This window comes from Lissotriton helveticus, chromosome 6 (assembly GCF_964261635.1).
Source record: "Lissotriton helveticus chromosome 6, aLisHel1.1, whole genome shotgun sequence".
In the NCBI taxonomy this organism is placed as follows: Eukaryota; Metazoa; Chordata; class Amphibia; order Caudata; family Salamandridae; genus Lissotriton; species Lissotriton helveticus.
Genome location: NC_136067.1, coordinates 114860488 through 114880983, shown reverse-complemented (window position 1 = coordinate 114880983; position 20496 = coordinate 114860488). Strand labels below are relative to the sequence as shown.

Here is a 20496-nt window from a genome sequence, read left to right as displayed (position 1 = left end):
AGGAGATCCTCCTGAAGAGGCAGTCTGATTGGAGGACCGATGGCCATGCTCCACAGCTCGGGATTCCAGACTCTCAGAGCCCAGACCAGAGCCACAAGAATGACGTGGGCCCGGTCATTCCTGCTCTTCTTGAGAACTCTGGGTAGGAGTGGTATAGGCAGAAAGGCATACAAGAGGTCGGAGCCCCACTCGAGATGAAAAGCGTCTGAGCGAGAGCTGCCTTGGAAGCTCCAGAACGCAGAACTGCTGACACTGCACATTCTTGAAAGAGGCAAACAGATTAAAACAAGGCTTTTCCCACTGCTGAGAGAAACCTGAGGCAACCTACAGTTGGAGACGCCACTCATAAACCCCGAGGCATCTTCAGCTGAGTTTGTCCGCTCTGGCATTCAGAGAGCCGGCCAGGTGTTGAATCACCAGGGAAATGCCATGACATTCCAGCCATGTCCAGAGATGCAGGGCCTCTTGACAGAGGGCCCCCATGAACCCACCCACCCGTTTTTGTTGCAGTACCACATAGCGGTGGTTTTGCCCGTGAACACCTACGCTAGCCTTCCTTTGATGGAGGATAGAAAGGCTTTTAATGCCAACCAGATTGCTCGCAGCTCCAACAGGTTGATGTGGAGTGCGGATTCTACCAGAGACCAGAGTCCTCTGATCTCCACCTCTTCCCGATGGCCGTCCCAGCCCAGGTGTGACACGTCTGTCACGATCAATAGATATGGTTGGGGAAAGGAGAGCGGTCTGCCGCTGACCCATTCATGGTTCTTTATCCACCCCTGCAGATCTTTAACGAAATTGCCCTAATGCTGTGCCCATTGGAACTTCAGGTCCCATTGCAGAGCCTGCATATGCCAACGGGCAAGCATCACAAGCAGGAGGCCATGAGCCCCAGGAGCCTCAGTCAGTCTCCCTAAAATCAGGATAGAGGGTGAAACATCAGTATCATAGCCTGAATATCCTGGACTCTCCATTCGGGAGGATAAGATCGAATGAAAGGGAGCATCTGAGAAGGGATCAGGTCAGGCATAGTCTTGAGGTGGGAGATGACTGTCTGGGCCGAGCATGCCTTCAACAGCAAATCGTCGAGATAGGGGAAGACTGGCACCCTTGATCTCCGCAGATGAACTGTAACTACTGTCATTACCTTGGTGTACATCCAAAGGGTGTTGGTAAGGCCAAAGGGGAACATGGCAAATAGAAAATGCGCATGGCCGACCGTGAACTGCAGGTAATGTCTGTGGACAGGCAGACAGGATGGAGATATAGAAATATGCTTCCTGCAAGTCCAACGCTACCATCCAGTCTCCTGGGTCCAGGGAAGACAGGACTTGAGCGAGCGTGAGCATTTTCAATCTCGCCTTTTTTCAGAAAGAAACTAAAAGAGCGCAGAGCTGGATAGGACGATGGCCTCCATCCTTTTTGAGCACCAGAAAGTGGTGGGAATAACAACCACGACCTACTTTTGATGCTGGTACCCTGTGGCAATTCAGGATATCACCTTGCCAAGAGTTGTTGAAGAAGAAACTAGCAGAAAGGCAGTTGTAGATTAAAGATCCTTCATTAACAGAAGATCCCAGCGATCCTTCAGCAGGGCTGCTTCCAACTGATAAGTACATTCAAGTAATCACATTGCTTCACCATAGAAACCCACAGCATGTGACATCATAGTGACTCCCCCACAGCTGTGGCTGTTCAGGACACAGCAGTCATTACCAGAGAACCATACTTTTTTAAAAATATATTTCTTTATTAGGTTTATATCTCCATCACATTAAAACAGCAAGGTACAAACATACAGCTTAACCGCCCCTACTGAGGTGTTCCGTAAATTAGCAACAATGCAAGACAAGCCGTATAGAAATGATTATAATGGTGGAGATTCCTTTGTCTACCATAGTTGCAGTTTCGTTGTCGCTTAAACATAACACAACTGTAAGAAAACTCACCACCTCACCCCCTCCCCCCAATACCCTTCTCAACCCTCCCTGCTGCCAGGTCCCTAAACCTGAGGTCTAAGTCACCTAATCCCTATGTTGGGCCCTGTTGGGACAACCAATGGATTACAATGCGTCGCCGGGCTATGACTAGCCCCAACATCAGAAATCGCCTGCTTACTTTCCGCTTGGGAGGCCCGAGGGATCAAACGCAGGAGACAAGCACGTGGGTCCAGGTCTATTATCCACCCCGTCACCCTCGTCAGATCCTCCAGGACCGACACCCAGTACAACTGGAGTACAGGGCACGCCCACACCATATGTATAAAATCCACCTGTGCACTGCGACATCTCGGCCAGTGTGAGTCTCTGGTGTTATCAATGGCCTGGAGCCGCTTGGGTGAGAGAAGTCATATGTATAATATTATATTGAATTTGCTTGAAGCGGTTACTCACTGACACCTTCCGCACACTCTCGTGTATTATCTCCCACTCTCGTGAGGTAATCTCCTGCGGACACACCTGCTGCCATTTGTGTTCTATTGTCAGGGGACCTAACTTTTTATCATCCCTCAAAGCCCTGTAGAGGGGAGTCACAAACCTACGTCCCCCTGCCATCGCTATCATGGTAACCAGGGTGCGGGTGTGCACAGAGCCTCCAGAAACGAGGGCCATAGGTGCCGCGCTGTCGCCGCTATTTTGGCGTATTGGAGAAATTGCCCCGGTCCCAGCTCGAATGAGGTCACCGCCTCCTGATAAGTGATACATTTATCATCCGGATAAAGGTCGGCCAGCATCAGGCAGCTCTCCTCCTTCCACTTGTCTGTTGACATGACCTGTTCTATCCGGGCAAAGGGTGGCATCAGCCAGTGATCCATTTCAGGGGCGAATGGCCTGTCTCGAATTAGGCGCCGTACCACTCGATTCCATATCGTGGGCCACCAGCCTCACCAGTGGGGGGCCGTGGTCTCGTCGCCCCCCTACCTGCCATAGCAGCGCTCCCAACTGCTCACTCCCATATGTACCTGCCAGTAAGGTCCTCTCCCAAGAGGGGTCCGTATCCATGCGATAGCATGTTGCAGTAGTGACGCAAAATAATAAAGTTCCAGGTCTGGGATTTCTAACCCCCCTGTGCCCCACCTACGTTTCAAAACCTCTAGACTCACCCTACACCGCTTCCCGTTCCACAGTAAGAGGACCAGCAGGGAATCCAATTCCCTAAAGACCCGGTGCGGCAGTTCATAAAAAGACCCTTGCATTGTGTACAGACAGCGCGGGAGGGCCACCATTTTTTTAAGGCGATCTTCCCCATCAATGAGAGCTTAAGGGTGTTCCAGAAGGCGATACTCCCCTGCAGACCCCGGATTTTCCCCCCCATGTTATGCTGGAAGAAGATTGCCGCGTCCCTTCCAATCCATATCCCCAGATAGCGAAGTGTGTCGTCTACCCATGAGAGTCCCATCTCTGGGCGTTGGACCCTCCCCCCCCCCCCGTCGGTCTGCTCTCCAATAGCGTAAAGCTGTGATTTGAATTTATTCACAGCAAGCCCACTAGGCCGCAAACTGCGACAGTGCGGCCATCAGGCTTGGCAATGACTGCTTCGGCCGATTAAAGTTAAAGTTAAAGTCCACATTTGTAAAGCGCACAATCACCCGTAAGGGTCTCTAGGCGCTGGGGGCCGTCGGGAAGATTAAGCGAGCTATTGCCCAGAGTCACATGGTGCTGGGCTAACCTGCCGCCGGAGCCGGGGATCGAACCGTGGTCCCCAGATTCCAGCGTCAGTCGCCCTGGCCGCGGCGCCACACCTCTTCAAGTAAATCAACGCATCATCAGCGTACAGGGACACCACGTGCTCCATTTCCCCCACTTGTATGCCCTGACCCTCAAGCACCGTGCGGAGATGACACGCCAGCGGTTCCATTGCCAGGGCAAAGAGTAAGGGGGAGAGAGGGCACCCTTGACGCGTCCCCCTCGTTATGGGTATTATGTCCGACACATATCGTCCCGTGCGGACCCTGGCCACTGGCTGTGCATACAGCCGTTTTATCCACTTTACAACCCCTTCCCCTAATCCCATTTTCAAAAGTACCTTCCAGAGAAAGGCCCACCGGATCAAGTTGAACGCTTGTTCGATATCGAGAAATACTAGGGCGTTCTGCTGGGCTCGTCCCCCCAAAGCTTGCATTATGTGGGCTAGGCGACGGATATTCCGCAGCGTATTCCTGCCCGGAATGAAACCAGACTGGTCATCATGGACCAGCAGTCTGAGATAGGGGAAGAGTCTACTTGCCAGTACCTGACTAATCATTTTCAGATCCACATTCAGCATGGGTGTAGGCCTAAACGAACCGGGAAGAAGAGGCTCCTTACCCGGCTTGGGGATCATAACTATCATTGCTGCTCGCATGGAATCTGGGAGCGAGCCGTGGTCGTGGGCCTCCGCCATAATTTCGAGGCGCTTCGGGATCAGAACTCCCTTGTACTCTTTATAGAGTTCGGCGACTAATCCGTCCATCCCGGGGGACTTTGCTGTCTTCAGGTGGGCTATCGCAGCTCGTACTTCCTCCTCCCGCAGGGGGCCTCCCAATTCCTCCTGAATGTCCTCGTCGACACAGGGCAGTTGCAACCCCTCAAGATATATTTCCACGCCCTCGGGGCCCGTGGGGGGCTGAGACTCGGAGTATTTTTTACATAAATGGGACCGAAGTACGTCATTGATCTCCTGCTGGGTATATACCATCTGGCCCATATCGTTCTTCAGTGCTAGAATCGGGTGGGGTTGAGTTTCCGCCCGAATCAGACGTGCTAGTAGCCGCCCAGCCTTGTCGCCCTCTGTGTACCATCTCCGCCTGCTGGCAGTTCTATTGAATTTGCAGAGCGAGGCCCACATATCCCCCATCTGCTGGCGCGTGGCAGTCCATTCAGGCAGCCTCTCCTTGTCTGTGGGAAAGTCATTTTCCAGCGCCGCCAGACATTCCTCATACCGGCGGAGATCACGTTCTAACACCTTCTTTACCACCACCTTTGTGGACAAACAGATCTCTCGAATTACCACCTTCATTGCGTTCCATTCAGTCGCCCTGGTGCCAGCTGAGCCCCAGTTAACCTCCAGATACGCCTCGAGCCCTTGTAAAATAGCATCTTTGTAGGTGGGGTCGCCTAAAGCCTCCGTGTTGAGCCTCCATAGTGGGATCCTAGGCCGCGGTCTGTCTAACCAATACGTGAGCAGGAGCGGGGAGTGGTCGGACAAGTATCGAGCCAAATATTGGATCTCCGCTACACGGTGCATTGCCGTTCCCTGGAGAAAAAAATAGTCCAGTCTACTATGGGTATTGGCAGCAGACGTGTGGCACAAGTACACCCGACGAGCTGGGTTGCCATGCATCTAATAAGCCATAACTCTGAAGCATCTGGCCCATTGCTTCTCTCGTCCTAGGCTTAGCATCTAATTTTGGGGGGTACCTATCTAATTCCCCATCAAGGGCACAATTAAAGTCTCCAGCAATAAGTAGTCCCGTGTCTGGGTCCAGGTCTATCTGTCCTACCACCCGACCTAGAAACTCCCCATCATCACTGTTCGGAGCATAAATATTTAACAGGCATATACTACGCCCATCTAGCGTCCCCACCACCATCACAAACCTCCCCTCCGGATCCTGTTTAGTGAGCATGGTCTTGAAGGAGACTCCCGGCGCCATCCATATCAGTGCACCTGTGGCGAACTCCGAGTAAGATGTGGCGAAAACCTGCCCCCGCCATCTACGTTGGACATACTTGAGACAGCCTCCCCAAAGGTGTGTCTCCTGTAGCATGGCTATGCTTACCCCATAGCGCCGGAGGTAGGTGGCCACCCTGATTCGCTTAATCATGTTATTGAGCCCCCTGACATACCATGTTATCAGTTTATACCTTTGTGCATCACCCGTCATGTGTTAGCAGTCTGTGATATCACAGCACCCAACTATCATACAAGGGACCCCTCATAACATTGCAATGTGACCCTCCAAAAAACAGATATCTTGCGTGTCCCATAAAGCAGCTACGTTTAGACCCGGCCAGAGAACCATGCTTATGAGGAATACCACATACCCTCTCTATGGCTTCCTTCAACCAAGGGAGCTGCGACTAGCAGGTGGCATGTTTGTAGGGGTAGTCACAAAGGGGAGGAAATATACCCTTTGATTAAGCTGGAGAACCCAGCGGTCAGATGTTATCGACTTCCAATGGTACAGCTAAAGCTGTGTCCTGCATCCCACTGAGTACCCCTAATGGTCGCAGGGCAAACAAAAGGGGCTTGGAGGCTGCAGCTGGCAGGAGGATGGTGCACTAGCCCACTCTCTGGTTACCTGATCCGCAAGACTTGTGGGTGCATCGTCCTCAGCCACGCAAAGACTGAGAATCCTGCTGGCTGTGGTGACAGGGCAGTTGGAGAAGCAGCAGAAAACCCCTGCCATGAAAGGAGCGGAAGGCAGACAGAGGTTGGTGAGGGGACACTAAAAGGCCCAAGGACATGGCCGTAGCCCTCATGTCTGTGAAGCGCTCCAGTGCTGAGAACCATCAAAGGGCATGTCCATGAGCCAGGCCTGAACATCCCCCAAAAAAGCCAGTTGTCCTCATACAGGTGTGTCACTGCAAGGCCACCGACGATGAAACCACTCTGCCTTACGAGTCAGTTGTATCCAGCTCACATTGTACGGCGAACGTAGCTGTGCCTCTTCCATCAGCAACAGGTTTAGAGAGTATGGCACGGGTCTCCTCAGAGACTGACCATATTTTTAGACAAACAAGGGAACGCAATAATGGTCAGGGACCTTGAGTATGAACATTTTCAAGGAACAATGGTCCCTAACAAAAAGTTAATAGTGCATAGTTTATACAAATAGCAATACAATGATGACTACTTTTCATCTGTCCTACTGGACATATTTAATGTGAGACTTAACAGAAAAAAACAAGTGGGAACAAAATTATGAAGGAGATTTCAGGCAACCACGAGTTGCGGCAGAACAATTTCAGCATTAAAACCACTAAAGAGTAAATTTGTGCACCCCAGCACAAACGGATACAAATATTCAGTTATTTCAAGGTGCGAGAAGTCGACGATGTTTCAATCCCTCTACAAGAATGCAGGGATCATCTTCAGGACAAAGGAATAGGTGCCTAAGGCAAATGCAATGGAAAACTCTCGACCGATCAAGGAATCAAGATGCCGGTGCGAAGGCTCGTTGAGAGTGGACAGTGGGCTGAAGCGCCAAGGCCATGGTAGGGCAATGGACCATGCAGGGTAATTTATAATAGGTGCGCGATCGTCTAAAATCACTGTAGGGTAGTTCGCAGGTCCTCAATGGGACAAGGAAGGTTTCCGGAACTGGTAGGACAGAAGGCTGCCTCTGTTAGGAAAAGTGCCCAAGCGCGAGTAGAGTCCAATCCGTGGCCACCAGCCATGGATCGGACTTTAATCGTGCTTAGAGAGGCATCATTCGGTTTTAATAATGAAACTGTTTGGCCACAGCTTGTGGAATCTCTGTCATAATTTTGTTCCCATGAAAAATAGCCATCACTGTATTGCTATTTGTATAAACTACAAACTATTAACTTTTTGTTAGGGACCATTGTTCCTTGAAACAACTCCTCAGAGACTGACAGCACCTCTGCAACCAAGTCCCAGAGCGAGTAGGAGCATTGGCCCGAAAGACACACACTATTCTCCCACAGCAGTGCCAGGCTGGTAGAAGAGAACAGATTCTTGCCCAAGATATACAGCCTCTTGGGATTCCCTATCCAGGGCAGTGCTAGGGAATGTGCCAGGATTTACTTTGAAAGTGGAGGCTTGGACCACCAAGCTCTTTGGATTCGGATGTGTTGTGAGGAAACTGGGGTCTCCTGAAGCAGCGCAATGGCGGCGGGCTATCAACCTATTCACAGGAGCCATGTGCAGGACTTCAACCAGACACAGAGTAGGATATCCATGAGTTCTTCATTAAACAGTAAGGATAGGGTGACTCTCAGTTGAAGCACCTCCGTCAAGACATTCATGTTGACTGCCACAGTGGGCAGCTGAAGGTCTAGGAACTCCGCAACCCTTTTCACATCTATGAGAGGAGAAACCAATTCAGTATCTGGATTAAGTGTCCAGTCCAATGGCATACAGTAGATCCTCACACCAGGTGTCATCTATGACATCTAGGGGCTGGTATTCATCAGGGTTCAGTGATTCCTCCCAATCATCTCCAAGTCATGGATGAACACACTGGCGGAAGACTAATAGGAGCCCTTCCCAAGCCCACAATGCCCAATAGCGCCCAATAGCGCTCCAGCAGGGACTGGGCGCTCAAATGTGAGGTGCATGGTCTCATAAAATTCAAAAAATTGGTCCGGGGTCGATCTGGCTCCAGGAGACGGCCCTGGCGCAGACTCAACGGTAGAGCCAAGCCTCGAATGCCGATGCTCCCTCGTCTCGTTGGATGCAAAGTCGAAGACCTCGTAGACTTCTTATTCTTCTTACTTTTGAGGAACTTACCTGAATGCCTAGAAACTTCGACTATGACAATGATTGCTGGGAGTTGCCCAGTGACCGATTCCGGCACTTTCCTCTTCACCGGGATTGAGACCGTTGGGGTGTAGATCAAATATCCAGGAGCTTGAGGGACAGGGCGCAACAATTGACGAAAGTCTCAGAGTCATGGGTGCGCTTGAGGCACAAAAGACAGATGAGATGAGCGTCCGTCACCGACATCGGTCGGTGACAGGTGCCACAGGGCTTGAAACCAGCCTTCCTTGTGGATGTCCCTGCCATATAACAAGACAAAGTCTCAAAAAATGTGGTGGCAAAAAGTAAACAAGCATTTACAATGCAATAGGTCTCGCAGTTGTGAGAGTTTGAGCTATTGGCATTGTAAATGGCAATGCCTTTTATTTACGTGTTGGTTTTTAAAACATAAAAAAGGCATTGTCATTTATAATGCCAATAGGTTAAACTCTCGCAAATGCGAGACCTATTGCATTGCAAATGCTTGTTCTTCTTTATCATGTATGGGGAAGCCTTGAAATTGTGCCCGTCTGTACTAAAAATTCATAACACAATTGGGATACACGACAACTGACTTGCCCCATAGTTCACTAATGGTAATGTCAAGAGGAAGGGATGATGGCTGGAAGATCTTTAACCCCATTGATGCTGCCGTCGGCCGCTGAACGTTCGGAGCACTACCTGGCTGGTGCTGTGAATGTTCAAAGGCCGACGGAGCCCCGCCCACTCTTCGGAACGCCCGCACTGCGCCGAAATAACGTCCGCAGTAATCGGGTTAAGTTAATATTTAAGTACTATCACCTTTAATAAATACTTCTCAGTGCAATGATATAACCTGATGTAATAAGAAGAATTACTTCCACATGTTAAAGAAAAAAAAAATACAATTGTAAATAGACCTTATAGTATTTTTACATGATGGTTAATTCATGATTTACATGCTACTTTTTTCAGGGCTCACCTCCTCGTGCATGGGCTCTTACAGCCAAGCACGGCCCAAGGCTCGGTCTGACTTGACTGTCCCTGGTAATTTGTTGGCTCGCACACCTCTATGCGTGTGGCACGATAATCAGAAGGAGGCACAAGAATATGTCATGAGTAACAATATGTTACCGGAGATGCACCTGTGAACATGCATTTCCGTCACCACCTAGTACTAAGGAGTGCTTAATTTGTAAAAATAAGTGCCAGGGCTCCAATCAGGACACCACTGCAGCTTGCATCACGCATTGTCCTGTCATGTTGCCAACGATAGTAACAACACAACTACTAACAATCACACTCCTACAAGTGTGACAATTCTGACTATTCCAGGCCGCCAAAGCTTTGAAAATGCTAGGATGGCAGGTAAAAGTCATTTTTAATGTATGTTAAATTAATAATTGACTGTTGTTGTAATCATCTCTAAAATAGCCAGACAGTGCCACCTTGTGGCAGACAGTCACAAGCTCAGCTGTAGACAATTAAGTGCTGGTGCAGAGCATTGTAAACCACCGGCTCAAATTAAGCACTGTTATTACGATTTTCACATGCTTGTTTAAAGCTAAGAGCTGCAGCCGACACATTGTGCCTTTGTTGTTCGTTGTCTATCTTAACCATTTCGTATTTTATAGGGGTGCTGCCGCTCGTCGAGCACCCCTAGTTCTAGTGCCATGGAGTACATGACCACTAGCCCACAGAAAACACACAGGATTAGAGTAAACATTTCTGTGCTTCTAGTTTTCTTATACACTTTTGATACTTAAGCTCACTGTGGGAGACAGTATAGGTAGCGTTGTGGTTTACACAGTAAGGTGTTTCTTTGATTCTTTTTAGAGTTTAACAACATTATTAAAGTCGGTATAGTCCCCACAATGTTGGTTAAAAACAAACACACACACACACATATGTGCACACACAGAGGTATTATCTCTCGCTTTCCTGCCTCAATGTCTCGCTTTCTTTCATCCTCTTCTCGCTTTTTGCCATTTATTTTCCACAAGGAAACCATCACTGGTAATGGGTGGGTGGGGTTTGTTTGGACAACTTTCGCATCCTGTTTTACACCCTTACTCCAGCGTTTTTCCAGTTATTCCAAGGAGCAGCCGTACACTCTACAAATCCGCTCATTCACTTATTCATTCCCAATTAAAGCAGAGTTGTAGATTTCATTTTTGGCACCACTAGGTCTGAATAATTCCAGAATGTGGTTGCATTGTCATTGCAGGCAATGTATTCGTTACTTCAACCATGGGTTTGTCTGTTCCCTACTTATCTGTTTTAGGAAAAAGCTAGGCTATCTGACTTTCACCAATATAATGAACATGAATTTTCAGTACAAATGCAGCGGGCAAACGTGACAGCCACTTTGGAATGTGTTGCATGACCAGTAGAGGGCGCCATTGATACACGAGTGCTGAAGTACTTCGTTTAAGGTTAACACAGAATAAATCACTTTTCACTGCTCACTTATCTTTGGCAGAGCGTAGGCGCATCAAGCCGCAGACGAAAATGAGAGGAAGATAAACAAGCGCGTGTCTGCCTTGTAGTGTGAGCTCGCTGTGTGAGCGTGTGAGGCAGAGGAGACGTCATGCGCGCGCACATCGCCTGTCTGTGCGCGCACATGGTTTGTCTCCCTTCGCTCACCAAAGCCACAACAATAGAGGCTCGCCAAGTGAAGCAGCGCATGCGCTGCGTTCGCTAGGTGAGACTTAAGTGCCAGGGCCCTCAGCTGGAGGACACCGCAGCTTACACCACCCATTGCCACTGCCAGCGCTGCCAATGACAGTACCTATACAACTACTAACTATTACACTGCTACAAGTGTGACATTTCATACTGGACAAGGCTCCCAAAGATATAAGAATGTCTTGGGTGGCTAGTATTATTTCTTTTTAATGTTTATTGAATTAATAAACAACTGTTGTTCTGCTCTCATTTAATTGCACAAACAGCACCACCATGTGGTAGCTTTCATAAGCGCCGGTGGTGGCAGTTAAGTGCAGGTGCGGAACGCAAGAAACTACGGGCTCAACTTAAGCACTGACTAACATCCTAGACATTGTGATTGGGTGAGTGGGGAGACATGGAAGAGCACAAGTTAAATGTCAATAAGAAGAGAGGGTAGAAAACACATTTGAACGGTATGCAAGATGAATGGGCAAAATAACATATGGAAAGGCAAAGTTAAAAGTAAAATAGACCCTGTTCTGACAAGGGAGCAAGACTAGTACATATATTGCAAGAAGGAAAATGTAAGCAGAGTAGAGCCAGTGTTGGATGGAGTGAAGCGAAAGAGTTTATTAAATGTTAGGAGCTCTCTCTGTGGAATGGTTACATCAGTGCAGCCAATCAGAAAGCGTGGCCTGCTGACACTAACTACTATTGTATGCTTGTAATTAAGGTCAGTGGGAGCGTGGAGCTGGGAGTGAAGCAGACAGGGACAAAGGCCAATGGCATTTCTCCAATTTTCCACAGATGCTCACAGCACAATCAGGAGCCACTAGGATGACTTTGACTCGGGTGTTTCTAATCTTTTTCAGAACTCAGTGCAGGAGAGGCGGAAAGTTGTACAGGAGTACTGTGTTCCACTATCGGTGGAAGGCATCTCTTAGAAAGAGCTTTCGAGGCAGTTCCAATGCATAGATGTTTTGATAATGTGTGTTCTCAATGGTGTTGAAAACATCCAGCCAGGTTTCCACCCACTGCCGGAAGATGCCTTGTACCATACCTTGAGGTGCAACCTCCAGTCGTGATCCACCAGGCACTGCCTGCCAAGTTTTTCCACTCTGGTACTTAAAGATCCTGCTGGGTGGCTCACAATCAGGGAAGTGCTATGACACTCCTACCAATTCGAGGTGCAAGCACCTCATGGCACAGGATCCTGACCCCACTCCGCCCTACTTGTTGCAGTACCACTTGGCAGTGGTGTTGTCCATGAGAACCTGCACTAGTCTCACGTGGATGGATGGTAGGAAGCCCTTCAGCACCAGAAGGCAGTTGTAGGTGCAGACCTGAGCAGCACATCGAATTACCACAACAAAGAAAGCACTCTCTTCTGTTGGAACCCCAAGGGGAGAACAAAACCCTGTATCAGAGAAAGTATCAAGCCCACTGGCCTCCTGTAGGTCCATATATAAGCTGTCATCATCATAATCCGGGGGTAAACCATACCTAAGGTCATCTCCCGGAAGTAAACTCTGATCTGAATCAGACCCAAAAAGATGACCCGGATGTACTGGAGTGGAGTCATAGACCGACCGTGGTTAGGGTCGGAACCAGATTCTCCTCAAGTGACGGTGATGTCTGTACCGGCACCAATCAAAAAGGGACATGGCCAGGGTTCAAAGCAGGAATTGAAGTTGGCACCTGAACTGGTGCAGAACCCGAGATGGGTTTTGAGGATCAGAAGATGCCGACAATGGATCCGCCAACAGTAACAAAACTCGAAGCCTCTTCCGATCCTTGATGCTCACCAGGAGCTGGAAGAGCACCATAAATAGGGAACTGTGCCTCCATGAAGACGTGCTGTAGTGTTGCTGATGAGCCAGGAATCTTGGTGCACATCAGGATCATTGCAAATCAGCTCCTCAAGTGGGGATCGGGAGGAAGTCGGATTGGCACCTTGCCACCCTCGCATTTTCGCTTCCATATCGAGTAAGGGCATGGGGTGAGTCCTGCTTTGAATTCTTATGTTTCCTCTTTAACTTGAACTTGAACTTACCTATTGAGTTTGACCGCAAGGAAGATCTTTCTCGGAATTGACCATGATAGTCGGAGCGATTCTGCGCCCTCAACTTACATGAGGGCGGTGACTTGATTCAATGTTCTGTAACACGTAGCTTTGCTTAAAGGTCGGGTGAATGAGGGCATACTCACTGCACAACTTGGAGCTGTGCCATGAGCTCCGACACCAAATGCACACCTCTTGCGGGTCACTTACTGACATCTGTTTCTGACAGTCATGGCATGGTATGAATCCTGTAGTTTTAGATGAAGACATCGTTCCATTGAACACTAGTTTCGAATTTGGAAAATGGTTGAGTACCAATGAAAAAAGGAGTGGAGCTCCAGATCCATTTTCAAAAGAGAGGAACTAACGTAGGTGCACAGGGTTGGTGTTTATATGTGGCTCCACTAAGTCACCTCTGGGTCGGAACAAAGCCATAATGAAGCCACACTGCGCCACCTAGTGTTTTGTGGGAGTACTGCTGAGATAATTTCCGGATCCAGTCTGGGGAATGGGTAATACTGTAAAGTTGAGAAGTTAGCGCTTAGAAGTATCCATGAGGAAATCAATATTATCCCAGCCTGAGAATCCACTCATGCTGCTCAAATTCAGGGCAAGGAATCGGTCTTCAAAGCAAGGAATCTAACTTCAAGGCAAGGAATCTGAATTCAGAACAGCCCTCCAATTTGTGGTCCTCCAACACATTAATAGTAGCAACACTCTGATTCAGAGACAAATCTGATTCTCTTGAAGCGCATTACTCTACAGTGCAGAACAATTTGTCAAGAGAATAAAAAAGTATCTCCATCACTCAGAACTATCTCCCTCTGCTGGGGCGTAGTATTTTCAAAGTCTACTGTATCACCTTCAAGGTGGTAAACACAAACACTCCCATCACACCTCATAAGCAAATTCTCCTGTGGTCTTCACAATACCCAGAGCAGCGACGCAGGCAGAGTTAAGGCAAGACAATGGAGAAACCCCTTCTGCTTTGCATCTAGATTCTGGAACTCCACTGTGACCTAGATCTGACTCGATTCGTTCATCCTTCCCTCCAGAAGTCAAAGAACATAACCAACTCACATCTCATTAGCAAATATGCAACAAACCATCTATTAGATTAGAATTGTTCAATCTTATGCACTTTCTGTCTGATAAGGTACTTCTTTGCATAGTAAACAAGTCCTAAGCTGAATCATACATACAAAACCTGCACAGACTACTATTTGTGAATTATTACTGATACACTGAGTGTTTACAACACATAGATCTATGATCACTTTGGGTAATTGTAAATAATTGAAAACCTTAAAAGAAGAACACAATTTTAACAGGTCATTTACCCTTGAAGAAATCTCAGCCCTTACGTAAAATATGTACTTACCATCTGATTCAGCTGCACAAACCAAGTAATCAGCATCCTCATTGGAGTAACAGACCACTTCTGTAAGGACATAATAAATGTTACATAGGCACACTACACAACAGACACTAATAACTTACAAACAAAAGGTGGCATCTGTTCTTTTCCTCAATCACAACAGCAAAATTACAATGATCGCTGGGAATACCATATAATTTGTTTGTTTCAACAAAGGTTAAAATACCAAGCACCCAAATGTTACATCATGTGGATTAATGTAAATCTTATAAAACGAAAACACGTTAATGGAGTAGGAACAACTTTTTCTAATGGGGATCACATGACAGATTGACACCATTATAACAAAATACAGTTTTACAACTGGGAGTTAAATTAAACTGTTGGTTAGCCTTGAGATGAATGTGATTCATATTGAAGACACTTAGACTATCTGCATGTTGCAGGAGACATAAGTTGTAAAACGTCTTGTCCGTAAAACTTAATTATTCATTAATATTGTACAATATATACAAAATAAAGTACTCAATCCTCGCTATCAAAAGAACAATTAGTCTATTTTCAATAGAGACCATGAAAGTAACCGGTTTCCTGAAAGGCAGAACCATGCTATCATTTTTAAGTGCTTAATGGGTGGCAGAAAAAAAGAGTGCAAATGACCATCAAGATCTGTATATGGTCTCCCTCTCACATTTTCATATACTGGAGGAATGTGACTTTCGTAAAGCAAAGTCAAGGAGCCCCTAAAAGGGGAGAGGGAATGAAGGCAAGAGAACACTTCAAAGCAACAAAGGTAGGCCCCAAGAAAAAGGAAAGAGTGAACAGGAAGCAGCATCCTACCACTGTGGGAGACACTCTTATTTTCCAAGGACTCTCAGGAGGAAAATGGATAAAAGGTATGAGCACTCCTGACTTTCTGGCTACTTTCGGTCGACATTGAAGGCTTTGACATCAAAGAAAGCTACTGTTGCTAGTTTCTTATCACCTAAGACTTAAACAGCATAGACAACTGCATCAAAAAGAAGCAACACCTGATAGTGAGGCATCCATCACAGTTGTCAAGAAATCCAAAGCCTCATCATTCAACGTTAGATAATTCGTTTTCACCAACTGAGTCTTCCAAAAAGACTGAAATTAAGACATCTACCTTCATTGTCACAGTGTCAAAGTCCCATCCCATCCAAGAAAATTGCCATTGGAGTTTATTTGTTGAGTTTCAGTTCTATATACCACTTTTACCACCATGAGGCATTAAAGTGCTTCAAATGGAACCATTTCATACAACAGCGTAAACACTAAAGTGTGTCAAAAGGAGCACACGTTATATGGATTTCTTAAGTGCACAGCCGTGCCTGTGGAAGAGGTGCATTTAGTTGTATAAATGTTATCCAGTGAGGTTCCCGGAGAGTGAGTGTTGTGGTTAGGTTTTTGATGAATCTTCATAAAATGTTGCAAACGTTTCTCTTTTGGCCTAGCATGTGCATGGAACTTTTCGGAGTGATTAGTCAAGCGGGGGACGAGAAAAGGTGGGTGGGGTCCCCAAATGCTAAATCCCCATGTATTTTCCATAGACTTTTTTAGGTAGCGCTACCACAAAAACTGCTGAATGGAGCTACACCACATTTGCCAAAAACCTAGATCTTGGTCCAGAAAGCATGCTTTTTGTTATTTGGTGTAAAACAACTCAGTAGTTTGAGATATAAAGCCTAAAAAATATTTGAATATATCTGGACAGTTGGTTTCAAGGGTGTCTTGGGAGAGTCCCTTGGACCGAATGTTGAAAAATAAAGCATTCTGACTGGCCCAGAGTGGCTCTATTCCCTGGGGCCAATTCGCTTCCATGAGAGACACGCTCCCGTGAAGCGAGTACTCTGATTTGCTGCATGGAGCAAAAGTGTAGCAGGCAGCCATCACAGGATGCTCAGACACCTCCACTGCACGTTAAAAATAAGCTTGTGGTCACGCATTTCAATGAAAAGTGACTCTGCAGAGTCATGATAGACATCCCTTTTCAGTGGATGGGAATTGGGGGAGTTGGTGGTTCCCAATCTTGGCTTTACAGTGAGAAAAAAAACATCTGTAATAAAAAGTCTCAGATGTTTGAATCATTAATGTCATCAAGCTGGTAGTCTTATAGTACATTTCAAAAGCACTGTAAAGCTAACAATACCCTCGTTCGAATTTAGACGTTGCACTTGTAGTCCCTACTCACATCATTAAAATAAAACAGACTTTAACTAATGGGGTGAAGGCAGAACATTCATCATTCCCCCAAGAGGCCACCATGCCTCATATCTTGAAACACAACTATGAAATAACAATAGGTAGCAAATCTAACAAGGGACAGAGGGACACATATGAACTTATAAACTATACCAAAGCAGCAGAACCATTGTTAAAGGTAAGCAACAATTCTTTTTCCAGCACTGGTTCTTTCATAGATTCACATGCTTGAATCAGAAAGCTACACATGTGCATATAATAAATAGTATGTGCATATAATAAATATTATGTATATCCCCACATTTATAATGTAGGAGGCTGGCTTAGTATATGGTGCACACTTAAAGGAGTGATGCACCTTGCACTAATCCAGGCAACCCATATGGTGATTTTAGTGGTCTTTGATAACCTTAAAGCTTTCAAAGCTGTGGATAACAGCCTTCAGGCTGATCTTGAAGGAGTGTATAGCAGCTTGTTTTATCACATTTAATCAAGAGTGCAGATCAGATGAGAAAGAACCACACAGTGTTTATGAAAAGAAAAATGCTACTTACCAGTATGCATCTGTTCTTGGCATGTAGAGCTGCAGTTACACACTTTGCATAGATTGCCATCTAGAGTCGGGCCCGGATGTTTGCAGTTTTTTTTTGTCCTGAAAAGTTCTTTGGAAGTCACGAGGTAGGACCATATTGCGCATGGGCATCGGCTCCATCCTCAGATTGTTTTTTGCCATTCGGGAAATGATGGAGCTTTGCAATAAAAGGAAGGATGTCCATGTAAGCTGTATCTAATTAAGATAATATTGGTACAGATAAGGGTAGCCAGGGAGGCGGGTGGGCGTGTGTAACTCTGTAGCTCTACATGCCAAGAACAGATGCATACTGGTAAGTAGAATTTTCTGTTCAAGGCATATGAACTGCAGATTACACACTGTGCATAGATTGTATAGCAGTACCCACTCTTAGCGGCAACCACCCCTATCCTTTGCAGTAGTTTGAAATAGTGTTTTGAGAACAGCCTGATGCCACATTAGCTTGTTGTTTAGTCTGCACATCTACACAATAGTGTTTTGTGAATGTGTGCGGTGTAGACCATGTAGCTGCTTTGCAGAGGTCATCTAAGGGAATGTTACCCTAAAAATGCCATTGAAGCCCCCATTTTCCTTGTAGAGTGGGCTTTAGGAGGAACAGATAACGTACGTTTAGCTTTGTGATAGCAAATTTGTATGCATTGGACAATCCACCTAGCTAACCCAGATTTTGATATAGGACTGCCCTTGTGTGGTGGTGAGAAAGACACAAAAAGTCTTTTGGTCTTACGAAAGGGTTGTGTTCTCTCAATGTAGTATAACAATGCTCTTTTGACATCTAGGGTATGAAGAGCTCTTTCTGCTACTGTTTTGGCTGCGAGAAGAACGCAGGGAGTTCCACAGATTGATTGAGGTGGAAGGGAGAGATGACTTGGATTGGTACGGAGAACAACCTTATTGTGATGCATTTACAAGAAAGGTTCTTGAATGGTTAGTGCTAGTAGTTCACTAACCCTCCGTAGTGAAGTAATAGCTACTAGGAACGCAACCTTCCATGTTAAAAATTGTAGTTCACATTTATGTAAAGGTTCGAATGGAGGTCCCATTAGCCGTGTGAGAACAATGTTTAAATTCCACACTGGTGAAGGTGGTACCCTGGGAGGAATTATTCGCTTGAGGCCTTTCATGAAAGCTTTAATAGCAGGCTCTCTGAACAGAGATAGATGCTATCTGTTTTGTAGATATGCTGCTATGGCAGCAAGATGCAGTCTAATAGACGTGTAGGCTAAGTTAAATTTTTGAAGATGTAATACGTATGCTATGATTTGTTGAATACTGCAAAAATAACAGTTGATGGACAGAATGCAGAACAATGTCATACATTCACCCCAGTACAGAGATCTGGGCCTAAATCCATCGTTTTTTTTGCACTCCACACCACCCCAGTTCAGACATGGCCATATGCAAATCAGCCTTGACCCTGTGTCTCATGGGAACAGTCCAGCCCCAACTGCCAAGCCATGTATTTACTGGACCGGAATCAAGCATCCTAGGACCGGTTTCTGGCTATCAGCCGTCTTCAGCCAGGATAGCTTGACTCCAGTGGTGTGGAGAGCATTGGACTCAAGTTTGAGCATACCCATCCCACTCGGGGTGATAAATGCAAAAATAATAGTTGATGGACAGAATGCAGAACAATGTCATACATTCACCAAGTACAGAGATCTGGACCTAAATCCATCTTTTTTTGCACTACACACCACCCCAGTTCAGACATGGCCATATGCAAATAAGCCTTGACCCTGTGCCTCATGGGAACAGACCAGCCCGAACTGCCAAGCCAGGTCTTTCCTTGACCGGAATCAAGCATCCTAGGACTGGTTTCCGGCTATCAGCCGTCTTCAGCCAAGCATCCTAGGACCGGTTTCTGGCTATCAGCCGTCTTCAGCCAGGATAGCTTGACTCCAGTGGTGTGGAGAGCATGGGACTCACGTCTGAGCATACCCATCCCACTCGGGGTGACAAATGCAAAAGTAAAACAGTCGATGGACAGAATGCAGAACAATGTCATACATTCACCCCAGTACAGAGATCTGGGCCTAAATCCATTGTTTTTTTGCACTCCACACCACCCCAGTTCAGACATGGCCATATGCAAATCAGCCTTGACCCGGTACCTCATGGGAACAGTCCAGCCCGAACTGCCAAGCCATGTCTTTCCTGTACCAGAATCAAGCATCCTAGGACCGGTTTCTGGCTATCAGCCGTCTTCAGCCAGGATAGCTTGACTCCAGTGGTGTGGCGAGCATGGGACTCATGTCTGAGCATACCCATCCCACTCGGGGTGACAAAAGCAAAAATAACAGTTGATGGACAGAATGCAGAACAATGTCATACATTCACCCCAGTACAGAGATCTGGGTCTAAATCCATCGTTTTTTTGCACTCCACACCACCCCAGTTCAGACATGGCCATATGCAAATCAGCCTTGACCCTGTGCCTCATGGGAATAGTCCAGCTCGAACTGCCAAGCCATGTCTTTCCTGGACCGGACTCAAGCATCCTAGGACCGGTTTCTGGCTATCATCCGTCTTCAGCCAGGATAGCTTGACTCCAGTGGTGTGGAGAGCATGGGACCCACGTCTGAGCATACCCATCCCACTCGGGGTGACAAATGCAAAAATAACAGTTGATGGACAGAATGCAGAAAAATGTCATACATTCACCCCAGTACAGAGATCTGGGCCTAAATCCATCCTTTTTTTGCACTCCACACTACCCCAGTTCAGAAATGGCCATATGCAAATCAGCATTGACCCTGTGCCTCATGGGAACAGTCCAGCCCGAACTGCCAAGCCATGTCTTTCCTGGACCGGAATCAAGCATCCTAGGACCGGTTTCTGGCTATCAGCCGTCTTCAGCCAGGATAGCTTGACTCCAGTGGTGTGGCGAGCATGGGACTCACGTCTGAGCATACCCATCCCACTCGGGGTGACAAATGCAAAAATAACAGTTGATGGACAGAATGCAGAACAATGGCATACATTCACCCCAGTACAGAGATGTGGGCCTAAATCCACCTTTTTTTGCACTCCACACCACCCCATGATGTAGTGCCTGCAGATGCAGAGGAGTGACTCATTCACTACAAGCGAGATTACTTTGGATGTCCTTGATGTCCACATGTC

General features: G+C 46.8%; 1 protein-coding gene across 5 annotated transcripts in view; it reads right to left on the bottom strand.

Annotated features, from left to right (window-relative positions):
• Positions 1-20496, bottom strand: part of LOC144762305 (exportin-5-like) — a 2106094-nt gene that overhangs the window by 539294 nt on the left and 1546304 nt on the right. For all 5 annotated transcript variants that reach the window (XM_078647454.1, XM_078647456.1, XM_078647455.1 and 2 more), the window contains one exon: positions 14559-14618. In XM_078647454.1, coding sequence (XP_078503580.1) covers positions 14559-14618 — 60 coding nt within the window. The remainder of the gene's footprint in view (positions 1-14558; positions 14619-20496) is intronic.